General features: G+C 55.7%; 1 protein-coding gene across 2 annotated transcripts in view; it reads left to right on the forward strand.

The window, feature by feature from the left end:
* Window positions 1-2,745: 2,745 nt before the first annotated feature.
* The window catches only part of NDRG1 (N-myc downstream regulated 1), a 55,659-nt gene continuing 38,321 nt past the window's right edge, over window positions 2,746-20,083 (forward strand). The window contains exons 1-3 of one of the 2 annotated variants that reach the window (XM_046641571.1): window positions 2,746-2,893; window positions 15,390-15,470; window positions 18,686-18,721. In XM_046641571.1, coding sequence (XP_046497527.1) covers window positions 15,408-15,470; window positions 18,686-18,721 — 99 coding nt within the window. In that variant the 5' untranslated portion in view covers window positions 2,746-2,893; window positions 15,390-15,407. The remainder of the gene's footprint in view (window positions 2,894-15,389; window positions 15,471-18,685; window positions 18,722-20,083) is intronic. The other variant, XM_046641573.1, reaches the window with a different exon arrangement.

The raw sequence follows: 20,083 nt of genomic DNA on the forward strand, positions 1-20,083 counted from the left end.
GAACTGGAGGGGGACTTGAGATAACACAGGATTGTTTAGGATGGGCCGCCAATTGCAGTGAACGTGTACTTGTTGATTAGAATGACCCAGAAGAGAGGGGAGAGATGGGAGCCCAGTGCTGGAGCTGGGAGAGGCTGGCCTTTCAGAGACACTCTCTCATCTTAACAAGAGGAAAAAGAACATGAGACTGCAGCACTGGGCTCATAAATTGTGGTCAAAAGGTCTGATGGCTCCTCCCACCCATTTCCTCCACGTGCATGTGGATGGAGGAGATGGATGCACAGAGAGGGAAGTCACTGCTCAAGGTAACACAGCTCGTGTGTTGAAATCAGGTGTTCTTCCTCTGAACTCCAGCTTTCTCTTGGGTCTCTCGCAACCCTGAGTACCCAGGAATTCCAAGAAAGAGGGCTAGGAAGAGATGATTCCTAGGGTTCTTTAGTTGGAATATTTTATGATAAAATTTAAGGTGTTGCCAAATGGAAATTTCCAGGGGATATTAGTCCAGAAAATGCAACCTTATCCTGTGATGGATTTGCAGCACATGTGCACTTACTAAGCAATCTAATTCTATTGCTGACCAGCGAGAAAGAGAAGTCATTGAAACGGTTGAATGCAACTGCACCCACATTTGGCTCCAAGCGCTTCTGCTGCCTCAGCTGGCCTGGGTGGGGGCTGTGGAGCTATGGGCAGCTCTCAGTTCCCCGGGGCCTGCTCCAGAAGATGAGCATCTTCTACCCGTGTGTGCATCCAGAGATGCACCAAAGTCAGTCTTTTCTACCGCGTGGCCACCTCAGCTACAAGAAAACGCTTCATCCGGTGCTCAGTGGAAGAAACAACAATCCATTACAACACGGAAGGAAAACCTGGCGAGAGGGAGTGTGGGATCCACAGGGCACCTGCCTCTGAACCTTTCCAGGCTGATAGGGACTGCGAGATCTCCTTTCCCTCTGGTTTTAGAACACTACTGCCCATCAAATTCTCTACTGTTTCAATTCTTCTTTTCTCCTCTCTGTGCCTCTGGCACCTTCCTTCCTCTGTCCTCTAACTTGTTGCATTTGTTACTGAAGGAATAGGGCAGCCTCCTCCATACTTTTGAACTTGACTCTCTGTATCTCTGGCAGGTAGCAAACCATAGGCGCTCAATAGATGTTTGTTGAAAGCCACAAAAGGGGAAGTAAGGGAAGAGTGAAGTATATGCGTGGGTAAAAGAAAGCTGTCACCCAGACTTAGATTTGCGGGGGTCTTCAGACAACCGGTGGCTCCGAAGGAGGCAAACTTGGCACTCATGACCGTGTCTAGCATGGTGCCTGGACACAGTAGCTGCTCCATCCGGTTACCCAATGAGTGAGCTCAGCGGGAACCATCTTGTGTAGATGGAGAGACTGAGATTTAGCTCCCAGGCTAGGCTCCCAGGGGAAGGACTTTGCCTTCTCAATCCTTTTCCCAGTGGCTGAGCACAGGACGGGGTTCATAGCAGCAGCTCAATAAATATTTGTGGAACGCCAGAAGAAGTAAATGTCAGGGCCTATGGAGGCCAATGGGATGCACAGAGCTGTGCCAGGTCGCCTGCCTGGAGCAAAGCACAGGCTGGTGGAGGGAAGAGGTTTATAATTGGTCAGAAGAGGCGGGGGAGGGGCGCATGAACCTGTAAAGACAAGGCTGGGCAGGGGACCCGGGGATACCGACAGGGTCTTTAAAAATCATGTTCCTCCAGGGCAGCGGTTCTCATCCAGGCTGCGCATTGGAACCACCTGGGGAGCGTTTAAAACACCCAAGGCCTGGTCTGCAGGCCCTGAGGTTCTGATTACGCTGGCCAGGCGTGGAGCCCCAGCACGCACCTTTTGAAAAAAATTTCTGTCAGGGATTCTAACATGTAGTGAGGACTGAGAACACCAAGGCAGTCACTAAACAAAAGCAAGACAGCACAGAAGACAGCCGAGTTCGGAAACGGTGCTCGGTGTCAGTTCTGGGAACCAGGAGAGGAAGGGGTGAGAATGCTCCCAGCCAGGCTTGGGGGGGAGGTGGGAGGGGAGAAGGACCCGCGGCGGGAAAAGGCGGGCAGGTTTAGAACTGGGGAGGTGAAGGGGAAGGGGGCGCGCCAAGACGTTAGGATGTGAGCAAGATGGACGGACGAGACGAAATGGGAGCGAGGCTTTCAGCGGAGAGCTGATGCAACAAGAGGCACGGAGGGAGAATGCAGGGAGCTGGTCGTGGGGAAGCGACGGAGGTAGCTGCGGGAGGGCCGCTAAATGGGGCTTGGGCGCTAAGACAGGAGACCTGGAGGAAGTGGGGGAGTCGCCCCTAAGGGATGTCAGGGCGTGGCGCGATGGGACTCGGAAGAAGAAACTCAGGGACGGATATGGGGGCCACTCGGTCACACAGAGACACGAGGAAGTCCACATGCACACACGTGAGCGCGCACACGCACCGGCACACAAACGCATCCCCCGTGCGCACACGCACGCTGCACACGCGGAGGCCCCGGCCTTCCCGGCGAGGGAGGGGACACAGAGCAGAACAGCAGCCCGGGCCCGGAGGCCCCTCCCCGCCGCGCCCCTACAAAGGCTTGCGCAACAGGCGGCGGCTCCTGCAGGCTCCCGCCGCGCGTAGCCCCAGCTGGGCAGGGCGCGCCGGCGGGAGCGGGAGAAGCGCCGGGGGGGAGGGGTGTGTCCGGGCTGCGAGCTGGGCCCGGGAGGGTCGGGGCGGGGCGAGGCGCGGGGGCGGGGCCGCGGCGCCTATAAAGTCGCGGTCCTCGCGGGCATAAACAAACCTCGCCCCGCTGCCCGCTCTGCCGCGGAGCGCACGCCCATCCTCGCAGCTAGCCTCCGTGCCCGCGGGGCGCCTCGTCGCCAGCCTAGCTCCGGCTCCCTTTGCCTTTCTCCTTCTATCTTAGGTAAGCCCGACGCTTTCGTCCTGCCGGACAGAGAGGAGTCGCCCGTGGGTGCTGCCGCAGCTCCTGGATCGCCCTTTGTGGCCCCGCGGAGCTGCAAGTGCGTGGCGGCCCCGTGGCGCGAGCGCAAGGAGAGGCTTTGCGGCGCGGGCACCGCTGGAGAGGGGGGTTTCGATTAGGGAAGAAGAGGAAAAAAAGACAGGTTCCCGCTCACCTTTCCCCTAGGTGGGGAGGTGGGGTTCTGGGGGTAGGGGAGGGGTGGAGAGCCGGCCAGGGAACACCTTAATCGCGCTGCCCCAACGCCCTCCTGGAGTCACAGCTGGCGCCGCGGGCCAGGGAGCGCGCAGCAAGTGAGGGAGGGAGGAGGGACTAGGAGTGTGTGTGTGTGTTGTGTGGGGCGAGAGTGCGGGGTGGGGGTGTATCCTTGGAGTGGGGTGTCTGGGGAAGGAGGATTGCGCGCGTGTGTAGAAGGGAGGTGAGTCGGGGTGAGCGGCGCTGGAGGTGAGGCTGGAGAGCGGGGCGTGGGTGTGTCTGATTCCCAGACTGAGCCTGGAATGGGTATGCATCTGAGGGGCGGGGGCCGGTTCAGTCTCGAAGCCAAGGTGGGGTTTGGGGGGGGGGGGGGGTTGAGGGAGGGTCCGAGGTGTGTCACAGCGCGTGCCACCCGCGCGGGAGCGAGGATCCGCTAGCGTCGCTGGACAGGGGGCGCCCCCCTAGGTGGCCCGTGGTTGGCGCTGTGGCGGCGTGGAAGAGGTGTCCTGGGCCAGAGGGGTCGTGTGGGCATCTGGCGGTGGCCCCGCGCGGGCTGGGCTGTGCGTGGCGTCATTTTCCCCTCCGCCCACCCTCCCACGCTTTCCTTCTCTCCCCTGCGTCCCGACCCGCCCCTCCTGACCTCCTGGGGGAAGAACAGCTGGAATTGCTCGGACTTCCCTGGGACACCCGCCGGCTCTCTGATTCAGCTGCGGGCAGGGCGTGTGTGGAATGTGATGCGCTGAGGGAAACGCGCTGTCACCGCCTCTGTCAAATTGGTGGCTGAAGCTGGGATTTAGTGGACTTTTTCGTTACCTCCCACCCCTCCCCCACTCTCCAGTCTGTCGCCTGCCTCTCCCAGTCAGAAGTCCCTTCGGGTCAGGGGCAGCACCTTTTGTGGCTTTCAAGGGGGAGGTGCCTGGCAGCCGGTGGGGAGGAGGGGGGTTGGGGAGGGAGAGCCGGAGCTGGTGGCGGAGGCCAGGTTATCTTGTGCCCAGGACCAGCTCTTCCTCACCGAGGTCCTGGGCGCATCACTCTGTTTGGTTCCTTTAAGTTACTGGAAAGATCGAAGATTCAAAGAGAGGTCAGCCAGTGGCCACACTGGAGGCCTTTAGTGTCCTCCTAATGTGCATCAGCCATACTCACCCTTCTCCTAAAACCTCAGATGAAAAAAACTATCTAAAGATAAACTGGTTCTTGCTATGAAAATGCAGTTTCCGGGCAAACTTTCCAGCCCAACCTGCTCCTGTAGAGAAATTCTGGCGTCTTTACTGAGTCTCCCAAGTGTGAATTGAAATAAGCAGGGTACAGAGAGCGCAGACCCCAGCACAGGGGCCAGGGGGAGAAGTGCAGGGGCAGGTGCAGACCCCAGGCCTGTGTGGGGCTAAGTGCCAGGTGGCTCAGAGTGGGGTCAGGGAGTCGGGGGAAGGTAGAGGTGGTCAGAAATTGGTGGGAAATCTCCAGAGGCACAGTGCTCTGGTGTAAGGAGCGAGACCCGGGATGTCCTCTGATTGTGACTTCTTAGCTTTGCGGGACCCTGCTTCCCATTACAGCTGGAGGAGGGAGGTGTTACCTGCCTCGCCCTGTAGCTTGGCATGTGGCCCAGGCTTGACCCTTGGGAGGAGTTCAAATATATACATTGAATGAATTGAATGGCCCATTGCCTTCTGCCCCATTCCCCTCTCATCTGCCCGGGAGAGTCCCAAGCAGGCAGTTGACTGTCACTTGCTTTGGCTTTCCAGGGAGACCTTTGAGCCTCGGTGGGGGTCACCTCTCCTGAGGGGGAGTTCTCCAGGAGCGACAAGTAAATCCAGGATTGCTAACCATTGGTTTGATAATTTGGAATGGAATTAAGAACTCACACAAGGTCCTGGTCCAACTTCTTCCCATTTTACAGATGGAAACTGAGGCCGAGATGGGGAGTGGCTTGCCAAGGCTGAGCCAGCCCCGGAGCTAGGCTCTCTCGGCCCTTCTCCAGGGCTCTGGTTGGGACTTTGGGGGGGGTCAAGGGGTTCTCGGTCTTGACTTTTGCCCGTCTGCTATCAGAGTGGCAAAGATAAATTGGCTCTTCACCGAGGTTCTGGTGAGGAAACTTTCCAGACAGAATATGGGTGACTTTTTATTTATTTAATTTTTTTAGTGTAAATCAGGTGTTTCGGAGAGTGGAGCAGAATCAGGCTAGGGAGAAAGGGCTGCGGCCCCGCTGAGCAGTGGCTGACTGGATTTGGGCTGCCCCCTCCAGATTGGACCCCAGATCTGAACAGAGCTGGGGGGGGGGCGTTGCTTGGGGGTGTGCTGGAACCTCCTGGCCTGAGTGGCCTCCGTGTGGATGGGGAACAAAGATGGCATTGTGTTTTGCTGATGGCCTGAAGCTGCGGTTCTTCCTTGGGACCCAACTCCGGAGAATCCCGTCCAAGGCGTGACTCAGAGCCCCTGTGCCTCAGAAGGAAAGCCAGGATGATGACTCGGCAGCTAGGATTCTAGCAGGGAGGGACCTGGCTCAGGCCTAGAGGTTCCAAGGGAGGGACAGGACAGCTGTCTCCAGACTGGCTGCTGTAGCCCCTTCATCCCCTTTCACCCCTCTTCTTGGGCTGCATCAGCTCCACTGAATGGATGAGAAAATTGAGGCCGAGGGCGTTTAAGGGACGTGCCTGTAGCCACGTGGCTGAAGTGGGAGAGCCAGGCTTTGAGCCTGGAGAGTCAGACCTCAAAGCCTTTGTTCTTTTTCACGATGGCATGTTGGGGGGATTGGAGAAAGGCAGAGAGGCAATCAGGAGCTCTGTGCCTCAGTTTCCCCTCCTGTGAAATGAGAATAACAGACATTGTCTCATTGGGGCTCATAAATATTGAGTCAGTCGATGTAAAGAGCAGAGAACAGTGCCCGGCACGTGGGAACACCGTGTAGGTGTTTAATGTCAATAATTCCCACAAGCGACATTCTCGAGGTATTTCCGTATGAATCAGTGTCGGAGACCTTTGTTCTAAACTCACCCGGGCTGGAGAAAGTGCCTGCAGATGTGGGACTCATGTCTTGCTTTTTGAAGGTCATCCAAAAAGCTCGGCGTCTGCAGATTGCATGAAAATGTCCTGGAAACCTTATCTGAAATGCAGATTTCCAGGCCAAGTAGGTCTGGGATGGGCCAGGAATCTGCACTGTTTCAAAGCCCCCTGGGCTGTGTTGGGGGTAGGATATACTGGATGCAGCTGGAATTGAGGAATCTGCTCCAGAATGATGGGGGAGAGAAGTGGCCATGTAGCCCATACCTCCTGGGCCGCTCTTCTGTCCCCAGGGTCTGGTGACGCCAGTGCTCCATAAGTGGGTCTTATCTTGTGATTTCAGTGGCTCACCTCAGTCGGTTGAGATAGGAGACATTCTTGCCATTTATCAGCTCAGAAAACTGAGGCGCGTCCAGACTCAAGTGAGTGGGGTCCTCCTCCAGGTGAGCCAGTCTGGCCCTTTTCCTCCAGTGTTGCCCCTCAAGGCCACCCAGACCCTCCGGACCTATCTTTGGAGCATGAGCTTGGGGTCCTGGATTCATTTCAGGCTGCTCTTCCTGCCTTCTTGATCTTGGGCTGGTCCCAGGCTGCCCTCCTACCTGCCCTCTCTGCATAGGGAGACAGACAGGTGGAGCTAGAGGTAATTTCCTGAATATGCACTTGGCCTCCTGCTGTGCCAGCCCTGGCTTGTTGCAGGTGGGTGTGCAGAGGGCAGGGGGACTCTGACTGGGTGCAGCCTGGAGCCCAGTTCTCCAGGGCGCTCTTTTGAAAAGAGACCTGAGCCCTCGGGGGGAAAATCCTGGAGAGTGATTTGACTCTAAGAATGGGACAGATTGCAGACTTCCCGCCCTCAAACAGGTCTGGCTTTGACCAGTCTTTGACCTTCCCAGCTAATTCCTGAAGACCTGCCCGCCCCAGCCCCACCTCTAGGTTTTTTCAGTCCAGAGCAGTGTTCCGGAACTGAGGTGGTGGGAGATGAGGCTCTTATCAGTCTGGGGGCCTTGAATGCCTCCTTGAATGAACTCCTACACTTTTCTTTTATTTTATTCTTTTATTTTATAGTCCCCCCCCCCCACCTCCCTGCCTTAAACCTGTGGAAACCTATACCAGTATAAATCGTGAACCCATGGGCAGCTCTACTTCAAGAGGTGGACGGGGACCAGGGCTCCATCCTGTTCCCCATCCGGACCCCTGGCTCTACCCCCTTGGCTTTGAGAAGGTTCTGGGCAACCGTCTCCAAAGTGGGTGTGGGAGGCCTTCTGAAGAGGTAGGTCATTCTGAGGACTCTCTCAGCCGAGAACGGTCACGTCCTCTCCCTTCTTTTTCATCATTGACCTCTTCTCCTTTCTCCAGAAAGCCTTCCCTGGCTCTCCCCTCGGGGCTGCAGGCTGGGTTGGGCGCCCTCCTTGGATCATTCTGGGCCACGTGTTGGGCATTTAGCAGGCACTCAGTTGATGTTGGTCCTTTGTTAAGAAAATATCTTGGGCCGTCAATAGCAAGGCCATTTTGGCGAAGGATGCTGTCGGCGTGGCGATCGTCCCGTCTCGGGGACAAAGGGTTTGTAGGAAGAATCTATTTCCGCGTCCTATGTGAACACTAGCTCATCTGTGGGCTTTCCACAAATTATCTCATAGACCATTGAGTGCAGCTCGTGCTTGCCCCGCAGAGTCATGGGAGAATCCTCCAGCCCGACCGGTGTCATCCTTTGGACGCCAGCGATTCCGCTTGTCCGCTCAGGTGGTCTTCTCTCTGCTAAACAAACGGCTCGGGCTTGGGCTGGGGCTGCCAGAACCCCACTGAGAACCTACAGGAAGATCCCGGGTGGTGGTGCAGAGAAGGGATGGTCAGAGAGCTGGCTGACGCCTCCCTCTTCCTGCTATTGTGTCCCAGACCCTCTCGGGGTTCTGTGCTCTAGTTGAACACACTGAGGCTCAGTTTGAGCTCCAGTCGGGACCTGGGGAGTGAATGCCGCTGGGCTCTGCCTTCTCTCTGGTGGCTCCTCTTTCGTTCTTTCGACATAGGAGGAGTCGTTGAGCGCTGCTGAGTTTCAGGCTCCGTGCAGAGCCCTGGGAGCCCTCCAGGATTCCTGATCTGGTGGTCTCCTCTGCAGGGCGTTTGCACCATCCTCTTGACTTTGAGAGCCCTCTTCTCGACTTCTTTTCCCCTAAACTTGGGAATTTTCTTGACAGTCCAGTGAGTGCACCTATATTGTTTACTAGATTGGTTACATAAGAAAACCATTGAGAGTTAAGGCCGCCGGCTTGCTCATCCTCCCCAGAGCCTTGACTTTCAAAAGGTCCACAGAACATCGGGAGAACCCGGGAACTACCATGCGGCTTGACGTCAATATGTTTTGAGCAAAGAAAGGACAAAAGAATGGACCGCAGTAAAGCAGGGTATCCAGGGCGCCCCCCCCCCCCAAGGCTACTTTCCTTGAGGTTAATGCGACGTGGGACTCTTCTCCGGAACCTTCCTGGGATTGCCGTATTTGGGGAGGATGCTGCCAGACAGCAGCAGGCATTGATCCCCCCACCCCCCTTTTAAATGCTGTTTGATGAAGAGCCCAGTGTGCTGGAAAGAACAGTGCTTTCATGTGGCTTTGAAACCAGGCAAGTTATCGAAGGGACGGAATCTGGGCCACTTGCTGACAGTCCCAATCGATGCAAACTTGTCAGCAGTCCCTCTTGGTCTTCCGCTTTCTCTGCCTCACTAGAGGCCTCCGGGAGCCTGTTGTCCACCCACCCCTGCCCTCCCTGCCTGCCCCCACATCGAAGGCGTGAGTCTGGGCCTTTAGGAAGTCTTGTGGGCCTTTGCTGTGGAGCCTCAGCTTACCCATCTGTAAATTGGGACGATAATATCCACCTTCTCCCAGGGACCTCCGTGAGGAGCCCATAGAACAAGGCAGTGAACACCGTTTCAAAGGATGGAATTTGCTGTATCAGGGAGGCACTTTGTGGGGCAGGGCAGGGTGCTAAAAACAGAGCCCTCTGGGTCTCTTGAAGGGAGAACGGAAAAGTCTAAGATGTGGACTTTGCCCAAAGCCTGGGCCTTCTCGTGGAGGCTCACTGGTGACTGGGCAAGGTGGAGGGAGAAGTATGTGACTTTCCCAGCTGATGCACACAGGAAAACCCTCCTGGTCACGTGTAGCCCATCCTTAGGACATCCTACCTGGACAAAGGGTGGGCTCATGGCGGGTGTGTATATTTAGGGCAAGCTGATGGCATGGTCAACTTTCCCCCTAAGGTTGCTTTAACCTGTGCCTGCTTGATGCTCGGTGACTTGAGGCACATTTCTCAACCTCTCCGTGCCTCAGTTTCCCCATCCGTTAAATGGTGAACATGACAGTGCCTATCCCCTAGGGTTGCTGTGAAGCTTGAAGGAAGGACAGTGTTTGGAGCCCAGTTGGTGCCACAGAAGTTGTTCCTGTTGCTGTTCTCATGGTGTGTCTGTGTAGGGTTTCATTGTGGGCTATCTGGGGACACTCTTCCTGAGGCGGGTGCATCCTGGAGCTCCCAGAGCACATCGTGGATGTTTCTCTGCTGGCCACCCCCTCTGCCCCGCCTTGTGGGAGTTCCAGGGGGCCCAGGAAGGTGTGCAGGTGGGTCCCCCCTAGGCGGCTGAAGTGGGAGGTGTGCCAGAGCTGGCGGGAGGCTCTGCTCTCACCAACAGGGACGAGTGTGAGGCTGGGAGCGGGACAGGGACTTCCAGCGTCGCCGGGCTGATCCAGGCGGAACGGACCTGGGTCCTGGTAAGACCCCTCTGCATCCAGCCATTTGGTCTTTGTGCAACACTTTCCCTCCTGGGCTCCCATCCTCCCTGTGTCTTATGGACCATGTGATGTCCGTGGAACACACACCGTGTATTTTACAGATGGGGAAGCCAGGGCCCAGGGAGGGGATGAATGACTTGGTCAAAGTCACGTGGCAAGAGAGGGGCAGGGTTCCCACGCCCTGGATACTGAGCCAGTGTTCCTGTGGCTCCATCAAGGCTTTTGAGAACTGCATGCTCTGTGTGTCCTCTCACCTCCCGTGACTGGTTAACGGTTCTCATGTGGCCTCAGATTCCCTGAGACGCCTCTGCCCGCTGCCCTCCCGGTCCGGGGGTCATGTTCTTCCCTTCTCCTGGCAAATCCCGGTCTCGGCGTCCCCTGAACGCATGTGGTCCAGCTAATTGCTGACTGTCTCCTGGGGCCTTTGAACCAGAACAGCATTGGCTGAGCCCCACCTTGGGTTTTCGTTACTCAGTGACCCATGTTGCTCATGGGGAGGCCTGTGTGCTGGTGCATTGGGTCTGCTGGAAACCCATGTGGCGCTTGCTGAACATCTTCTCTCTGTCCCCTCCTTGCTGGGCCACCCTGGGACTCATGGTGTATAAAACCCAGGCTGTGTCCTCGCAGATGTCCCTGGGTCTCTCAGGCACCCAGGGAAGGAAAGTGCACGGATTAATTAAGCAGCTATTTGCCAGATCCTATGTGCCACTGTTTCACTGAAGGCCGCTGCTGCTGGCTGGGAGCAGGAGTTACGCTCAATTTATAGATGAGCGAACTGAGGCTACGAGGTGAGATAGCATGTTGGGATCACCGAGCTGATTGAGGGTGACGTCAGGTCTGACCTGCAAGTCTTCCCTCTGGCTCCTGGCTGCCTTTCACGTCTCTAACATTGGTTTTCTCTGAATTCCTTCCATGGGTGGTGGGGAGGGCAGATGGGAAAGGAAGCAGAATGCGAACCAGTTGGGTAGCTGGGGTTGTGACCCAGAGCTCTGCTGTTGGCACTGAGCAGGTTTTAGCAGAAGACCCATCAGATCGATTTTTCTGTCTGGAGGAGCTCTGTCCATGCTTCTTGGAGACACAGTTGGCAGGTGCAAGGTGGAACGAGAGGGCTGGCAGTCGGACACCTAGGCTCCCGCCCTCTGTGCCCTGTCACGCTGTCCGCTCACTGATGGCCGTGGCCCTTTGGGTCCGACATCCTGCGCAGGGACTTTCCAGGAGGCGGTGAGAGGGGCAGGGACTGGCGTCCAGTGCTCGGCCTCCAGCCCAGGGAGAGAACTTGCTGAGCCAAGCAGGCCATTGGGTTGGCCAGGGGTGGGGGCAGGGGAGGTGGCCACATGGGTTTGGGCTCCAAGTGGTGCCTGTGGGGGCAGGGATGGGGTCACCAGCCAGAGCACCCCAAACCGGGGCCCCTCCCCCCCATCCCTCCCTCCTGGCGAAGGAGATCACAGTTCCTATAAAGCCACATCTTCTGCTGGACCCGCTTCCTTCAATGAGCCTGTGGTCTTGGGGCTGTGAATTTGGACCCCACAGAATAAGCTTGTTGAAGAAGAGTGTGGTGAAGAGGAAAGAGTCAGGGGCCTCTCCCCGCTGGCCGGTCTGGGTGCGGCTGACCGCATGGTCTCAGGACAGTCACTCGGACCCTGGGCTTCAGCCTCCTCCTGGTAAACTGATGGCGGCACTGGGGGAGGTGGGTATGTATGTGTGTGTGAGAGTGTTTGTGCCTGCACACTAGCTTGAATGAGAACTGTATCTAACGGTCTCTGGGTTTGCACCCAGAACTGCCCTGAATCAGTGGTTCCCATTCAGGGGCGATTTTGCCCTTCAGGGGACATTTGGCAATGTCCACAGGCATTTTTGGTTCTCGCAGCTGGGGGTGTGTGCTGCTGGCATCTCATGGGCCTGGGGTGCTGCTCCTACAATGCAAAGGTGGCCTCCACCATGAAGCATGGTCCACCGTGACAGGAGTGAGCAGGGTCGAGGTGGAACGTCTGGGCAGCCTCAGGGAGAGCCGGGACAGACAGCACTGGGCCTGATGGGTGAGCGGGCACTGGGGACCCCAGGGGAGACAGCCAGCCCCGTGGGACTGGGAGCTCCATGAGGCAAGACTGGGTCTGCTGTTTGTGGCCATGTCCCCGACTTGTCACGCAGTAGGGCCTTATAACAGAACCATGATTGATACTTTCTTGCTCTGCTCAGTGCTGGGCACGTGAGAACCTGGTGCAGTAAGCAACCTACGAATGAATCAGTGTTGCAGCAGCACATCCTGGCACTCACATGGTCTTGGATGGTCTTGCGGCGTGGGGAGTGAGGGGCAGATGGAAGGGAGGGGAGGGGTGAGGGCTGCTGGGGGCCATCAGGGCCTTTTCTCTGGCCTCATCCAAAGCAAGTCAGCTTTTTTTGTTGTTGTTTTTTTGGTCTTGTTGCAAATCTCTTTTTCGGTATCGAACTTCCTTATAAGATTTCCTTTAGACACACAGCTTCTGAAACCAAAGTTTGCAAAGGTCTTTGGTTGAGGCAACAGGCAGGCAGGATAAGCACTGGCCCTCCACTCCTCGACTGGCCGAAGTCGAGTCGGCAGAATTGGGCTGAGAGCAGCCAGCTGTCTTCCTGTCCATGGCGGGCTGCCCACCAGCAGCTGGGGGTGGGGGCGGGGGGTCAAGGTGCAGAGACCACCCTGGGCCGCCCCAGTCTGGGCAGCCTTGGTGTCGTGGGACAGTGACCTAGATAGAGGTCTTGTCCTGGCCAGGACATTTGCATTTATTGACTGCAGGCCCCCCTCCCCCCAGGGACAAATAGTACAGAGGCTTCCTCTGCTTGATCCAGTCTCTGCAGACTTTAGAGTCCCAGGCGGTTGCTGGATGCTTCTTGGTCTACACCAGGGTGTCTCGCCCTCACACTGTTGACATCTGGAGCCAGATAATTCGGTTGTGGGGGCTATCCTGTGTACTGGGCGATGGTCAGCAGCATCCCTGGCCTCCACCCATTAGATGCCAGTAGCATCTCCCAGTCATGACAATCCAAAATGTCTCGAGACCTTGCCAAATGTCCCTTGGGGGGGGGGCAGAAACACCCCTGGTTTAGATAAACACTGTGATGGTTCTCTGAGCCTCGCCACGGCCCTGAGCACACGAGGGGCTGGGCTCCACGAGGCCCCTCCAGCTCTAGAAAGCAACTCGCCAGTTTTCAGCCCACTGCCTCGTGTGGTCTGGGAAGCTGAGCTGTAGGAAGGGAAAGAAGGTGTGGGGTAAAGAGGTTTCCCCAGGAGCATGTTTAGGAAACCGTGAAGGCTGGAATTAACTCTTTTCTGTTCCGAAGAAGAGTGAGGGAGCCGGCAAAGGCTGCCATTCTAGCCAGGACCACAGCATCTGGAAGCCAAGAAGAACTGACACCCCCTGGGCCAAACCAAAGCATGTGTTTGGGTCCTTATAAACGTAGACTTGTTTCAAGGCTAATTTCACTCTTGTGGTTTAGGGATCATTTAAGAGTGAACTTAAATACATGCGTTGCTATTAAGCTGCATAAAACCTCTTCCCCTGTTCAGCAAGCGAGTTGCGGTCCGACTTTGCAAGCGAGTTGTGGTCCGACTTTGCACCTGCTGAGATACTGATGCTGCAGGTGGAGAAGGGAACGAGACAGGTGCGCTCCTGGTCCTGGGGAGCCCACAGTGGGCGCTGAAGGAGGCTTGCCTTCAAGGGGATAGTGGGAGACCCCGACTTCAAGCCTGAGTTCTGAAGGAGCCCCTGTGAAATGCAAAGTCCTTTCACTCAGCATGAAGGGCGGCATTGCCAGAGCCCTGGGCTTCTGGAAGGTTCCCTAGGCTGTGTAGGCGAGGTGTCCCAGGGGCCAGGGTCTCGGGACCATGAACACGCTGAATTAGCAAGGCCGACAGACCTAAGCTTTTCATGCCTTCTGCCTCCAAGCTGGCAGCTGCCCAGGAATGCTCACAAGCATAAAACCGACTTTGTTTTCGAAATGTTCTGGAACATAGACTCCAAAGGGCGCATAAAGGCATTCTTGTGGGGCTGGTTATCTACTGGGGAAAATCGTGCTGGGGCCCCACCCAGACCAGAGCATCCCAGGAGATGCGCCCACAGAATGTCACGTGTTTGCGGGGTGGGTGTGGGCTGGCCCCCACTCTGTTGCCTGCTGACCTGGGAGGTGTTTCACAAAGAGGATTCTTGTGGGTTCCAGGAGCCGGTCTTCAGAGGAGCCCTGGGCTGGAATGTCAGAGGCTTGTGTGGCTCTCTCTGGTCGTTATATCTGTGGGGCCGTGGGCAGTTCGGGGCCAGGTTCCTGCTCAGAAAGCTGTAGAGCGAGGGCCTCCGTCAGGCTGGTTTTCACCGGGTTTCCCTGTTCAGAGGGTCTGGGTCTGTGACCTGAGGTCCCTGGACTTCTCCCTCTGTCACTGACTCTGTCTCCCTGACGTCTTCTGCCTCTTGCTGCAGCCCTTCACCCTGACCCTGCGCTACTTTGTGCCTCCCCCGTGCTGATGGGCACTTCCTTCTTCTAGTGTGACGATCAGTCTGTGAGAATGAATGTTTATACCTCCTGTTTCCAGGTTAAGCTCCCAGAAAGATGCTTAGTACTTGTCACCATCCAGCCTTGCTCCCCAGGGAGTCGATTGTGGCGACATTCTGCCCATCCCAGACTCTGCTTCGGTCTGCCTCTGTGGCCCCTATCTCCTTGTGGTCCTTGTGCACCTGCCCCTGTCAGAGCCAAGGAGGACCTCCTCTCCCCCAACTCCTCCCACCCCTGCTCTTCCATCCTCCCCTGCTCCCACCACCCCCCTGTGCTCCCCTGACCCCCTGCTCTCGCGCCCCCACCTCTCTCTGCCTTCCCCCACCCTGCTTTGGCTCATAAAGTGCTTTTTGCCTTGAAGGTTCTTTTTCTTTCAAAATCCTACTGAGCGTTCAGTCCCGTCAGACCCCTTGGCTTGAGGTTTTCCCTGCCCCCACCCTCTCCCCACCAGTGTGTGACAGAGAGTCCTGCACAGAGGTGGACGTGGGGGGTCTGTGTGGCCACCCCTCCAGTGGGGCTAGTTTGAGGAGGACAGAGGATGAAGCTTGGGCCATGCGTGCACATGGTAGCCTCCTGTGACCTTCTGTCCCCTTTTGGCCCTGAATATAGGGCTACCTGACTTTGGGATGAGGCATGCAGCAATCATTCTAAAAGGCAGTGGGAAGCATCCTGACTGTGGTGGGTGGGCCCGGACTGGGTTTGAGGACCTGGTTTTGAGTGTCAGTCCATCCGTTTCATCAGAAAGGTAGTTGCATCTGTGATCCTCAGTGTCCCGTCCCAGGAAACCTGCCCTGGGCCCAGGGGCAAGAGTAGGATGGGGCCGTGGGCAGAGGGACCTTGTAACCTGTAATGGGTGGTGCAGGACGGAGGAGCTGCCAGGCAGAAGGAAGGCTCCCTCCCTGGCCTCAGCTTTGATTCCTTCGGGAAGCTGGAAGTGCTGATCTCCTGGTCTTTGTCCCTTCACAGGCAGGTGACAGCAGGGACATGTCTCGGGAGCTGCAGGACGTGGACCTCGCCGAGGTGAAGCCTTTGGTGGAGAAAGGGGAGGTGAGTGGAGATGCTCCTGGCTGCCCCCATCACATGCACACTCATACATGGGCATATGTGTGTGCACAACATGAGCATGCATGCACATGTGCACATCCACCCAAGGGTGCACACATGCACCTGTCCACTGCTTTCTTGTGTCCACAGGTCACCTTGTCCAGGAATGCAAAGGCTCAGAGGTACTAGTTCAAGTCCTGGCTTGGCCACTAAGTGAGATGGCATGGTGGGCTGGGCTGGGCCCCTGCCCACCTACCTCTCTGGGCTTCTCGGCCCACATCTCACTGAACTCCTTTGTAAAGTCAGGGCATGGAATCAGAGCTCCTCTGAGCACCCGCTCCCCTGACATCCTGTGGTTCTAGAACATGCACCATGAAGCCCGGCTGCCCCACGTGTCGACCCCGTAGCTTAGAGGTTCAGGCCACATACCCGGGGACCAGACTGTCTGGGTTCAGGTCCTGGCTGTGAAACTTTACAGCTTGTGTCCACTGGCAGATCCTTCCGCCTCTTCATGCTCCAGTTCCCCACTTTAAAACAGTGGTGCTAGGACTTACAGCGTGGGGCCAGGGTGAGGATGGAGCGCGCTAATTCATAGGAGAAGTTAGAACCTTGTCTGGCCTGGAGAAGGAGAGCAATGCACAGGAGCTCTTGTTGCTGCGGTTATTGTCATCTTCTTGGTCAAACCTTTCGTGTCCACGAGGCCTCCCTACTGGAAGCAGGAGCGCCTGCCCTGCAGCTGGGGTTGGCACGGTCCATACTGGACTGGCCGTTCTGATGATGGATGTGAAAAGGCTTTCCATCTGCATGGTTGACGTTGTGTTTTTAAACTATGTTCACATCCCGGTTCTCCCTGAGTTGCATCTCTGCCTGGGACGATATATCTTTTATAAAAATAGAAACTCAGGCTCAGAAGTGGAGTTACTCTAAGGTCAACTGACTACTTTCAAAAATAATAATTAATGTGCACGCACCACGTCCTGCATGCCTGGCTCTGGGCCAGCCACATTTCATGGGTGATCCGGTGATAACCGACGGGCCAAGACGGTGATTGGTTAGATGCTAGGTTCTGGGATTGTTCCTATTTCACAGAAGAAGAAGCTGAGTCTCAGGGAGGCTAATTTGTCCTCAGTCACATAGTTACCAAGTGTGGGGCGTGGAGCCAAACCCAGGCCAGCTGCCTTTGGCGAACGGACTGTTCATTGAATTCCTGTATGACTCTGCACGTGGCTGCTCTGTTTTAGGTCCCTTATTTCATGGACTTTTCATTACGAATGTGTGAGACAACTCTCTCTCTTCCCACGTTACAGATACAGAAACTGGTCTCCAACAGGAAGGGAATTCTGCCAGAGTTCTTTTGGAGAGGTGGCACAAGTAGGATTAGAATCCAGGCCCTGGGTGGGGGGCGGGGGTGGCATTTAGAATGGGTGTTTATCATTCTACACTCGGGGTCTGCAAATGTTTTCTGTAAAGGGCCAAATAGTAAATATCTTAGGCTTTGTGAGCCATACAGTCTGTTGCAACTACTCAGCTTTACAGTTAGAGCATGAAAGCAGCCATAGACAATATGTAAGTGAATGGGCTCATTGTGTGCCAATAAAACTTTATTTACAAAAACAAGTGGAGGGCCGTAAGTTTGCCCACCCGTACTGTTCACTATGCATGCTCCAAATCCATTTCCTCTTCTGTCTGAGTCTATGGCACAGTCTTAACAAACAGAAAACCCCTAGCTTTTATAGACCAACATGTTCTTCTCTCTCCCTTTTTAAAAACCCTATGAAACGGCATACCACACTTTGCTTTATTCATTTAACAACCTTTGATGTTAGAGACCTTTCCAACATAAGTCCATAGAGCACCTGCCTGTCTCCAGTCTCACAGTGTACCCCCAAGTTCACGTGACCAGTGGTCACTGGAGTCTTCCTCCCCTTTGCCATTCCCAGCAGGGCTTCAGGCTTTGGACGCTGGGTGGATCCTGCGTGTACGTCATTTCCCACATGTGCAGGTGCAGCTCTGGGAGAAGAGGTGGTATCTCTGGGTCCAAGGGTAAATGCATTTTTAAACACAGTATTTATATATTTCTGGCAGCCTACTCATATCCTTGGAAAATTTTATTTCTGACACAAGCATCTAAGAGGTTATCAACTCCAGGTTCCTTGTCAGTCTATCTCTAAGTGGATATTTATCTTTTCTCTCAAGGTTTAGATGGAAGTCAACCTTCCATTTCTTTAGGTTGAATCAGCAAAGTGTTTTTCGTTAGACTTGCTGTCGGGAAGTTCTTCTTGATGTCTGTTCTTAACCTGGTCGGCCACTGAACTCTTGTTCACATTTTGAAGGTTGGGGTTGTACGGAATGGCTTTTCTGCTCCCTCCCACCAGTGCACACGTGTGCACACACACAGAGTGGGGTCTGCCACCTTTGCCTCCACCTGGATTTTCCAAACGTCGTGATGTTCTCCCCTAGCCAGGGCTCTGAAGCTATTTCAGTCCAGCAGCAGGCAACTGCTCGCTTCCCCTGCCTTCGCCTCTCCTGCGTTCGCTCTGCTGAGCTGCCTTCTTTCCTGGTGGCTGGTGATGGGTCTGGCTGGGGTTCAGTTTTCAGAGGGCGTTTGGACTCCCTCTCTGTGCTGGGACGAAAACCTGCCAGCCACATCTCTTGGAAACGTTGGCCAAGCGTGGCTTCAGCTCCTCCTCTGAGCTACTCTTTACCCCTTCTTGGGGGACAGGGACCCTTTCCCTGTCTTCCTGGGCCTGTCCTGCCACTCACAGCTCTGGCACAAGATAGAATTTGTGCTGGAAACTCAGAATTGTTGGATGGAAGGAAATGCTTTGAGGTCTCTGCTCTCCCCTTCCACCTATGAGACATTGCATTTTAATCCAGATGATGGGCAGCCATGAGTTTTAAAAGGGTCACATGTGAGTGGAGACAGGCAGACCACTTAATAGGCAACTACAGTCCTGTCTCTCTCAAGCTTGTGGTCAACTTAGACCTTCTGGTCTTTTTTCACCAAGGCTGTAGTCAAAAAAGAATCTGGCTAATGCGTCTGCTTTTCTGCCGGACTGCTATTCTTTGAGATGAGAAGAAAAGTCTCTCTTTGTAAGGACTTTGGGAGGCCCCACAGAGGAGGGAGTAGATAGAGACTCAGGGCTCGGAGAGGACCGCGTGTTCCCATGTTAGCTCTCTGCCCGAGGAAACTGACCATCTCTCTTGTCTCTCCACAGACCATCACCAGCCTCCTGCAAGAGTTTGATGTTCAGGCAAGTAGAGGGCGTTCCTTCCCTTCCCCCTCCCTGCTCTGACTTGTCTCTTTCTCTCTTCCTTCCACTGGTTTGAAGTAGCTCATTGTTCAGACCCTGGGGCAAGGGGAGAGAAGAAAGCTAGTGCCCCACGCTCAGCTCCTTCTCCCCGGACAGGAGGTGGTTTGAGTTCTGGCTGAGGAAGCAGGGGCCAGTCACTCGCTGTGAAAGCAGGATGCTGACAGCCCCCTTGGACCCTGCAGAGCCTAGGCGGTGCTGTGGGGTGTGTGCAGGGGGAAATGGCGAGACATCGGTGGGCCTGGGACCCTGCGATGGGAGGGAACGGAAGCAAGGGCTTGCTGTTCGTGGCTCTGCTTGGGAAAAGGAATCCAGCCTTCTCTGTGGTTCGCTGGCTCCATCCCTGCTCGGGGTTGGCGTGAGGGCCGGGGGGCGCGTGTGGAGCTTGGTTCCAGAACAAACTTTCAGGAGAGGGGGCTGGCCTCTCTTGGCCAAGGGGCAGGTCACAACCTCAGGCGCTGTAAACCCTTGACTCGTTATCCCCGAGCTTGTGTGGGCCCCACGCGGTGCGGGGCCCTGGGGGTGCAGCAGGAAGCCTGGCACGGCGGTGGCTGTGGTCTTCCCAGAGAAGAGGAGCAGACGCAGGCCAGATGCAGGCTGATGTGCTCAGCTGAACCTCTGCCTGCACATCACAGCCGCATCCCCGGCTTCCGGCCCATTCTGAGCTCTGCATCCCCATCTGTCCACACCCTTCCCCTGTAAACAACTCCACTCTTCCTCCTGAATCGTCTATTTCAGTGGTTGGCCCACCGTCCATCCAGAGGCTGGGAATCTTGGTATCTTCTTTGGAAGGAAGGGGAAAAGTTGGAAGAGGGGTTGGAACGTTGGCTGGTATGGGACCGTGGAGGCCTTGAACACCACACGCAAGGTGTGTGGGTCTTAGTGTCGTTAAGCATCAACCTGGCTGTGGCAGGCTGGACCTGGAGCCCACCCTGACCACAAGGGCCCTGCGGAACCCCTGGGGTGTGTCTGAGGGCTTCGTTTCTCTCTGGCCATTTGTTCTTCTCTGAGGCCCGCGTGTCCTCACTGTGTAACATCGACTTGTTCAGAACAAACTTATTAAGCCACTGCTGTGCACCAGGCCCTGGACTCCCAGACAGGTGTGTGGCAGTTTTACTCTGCAGGGGACACCCCGCTTAACCCTAACAGCCCTATAAAGTAGGGATTGTTGGCTCCATGCTCAAAGCTGAGGGAACTGAGGCTCAAAGAGGTGAAGTGTGCTGGCATGGTGCAGGGCTGGCCTGGTGCCCTGTGGGGTTGACCGTGAAAACCTACTTTTACCTCCTCCTAACACCGTGTACGGGG

The sequence above is a fragment of the Equus quagga genome, chromosome 16, assembly GCF_021613505.1.
Source record: "Equus quagga isolate Etosha38 chromosome 16, UCLA_HA_Equagga_1.0, whole genome shotgun sequence".
Taxonomy (NCBI): Eukaryota; Metazoa; Chordata; class Mammalia; order Perissodactyla; family Equidae; genus Equus; species Equus quagga.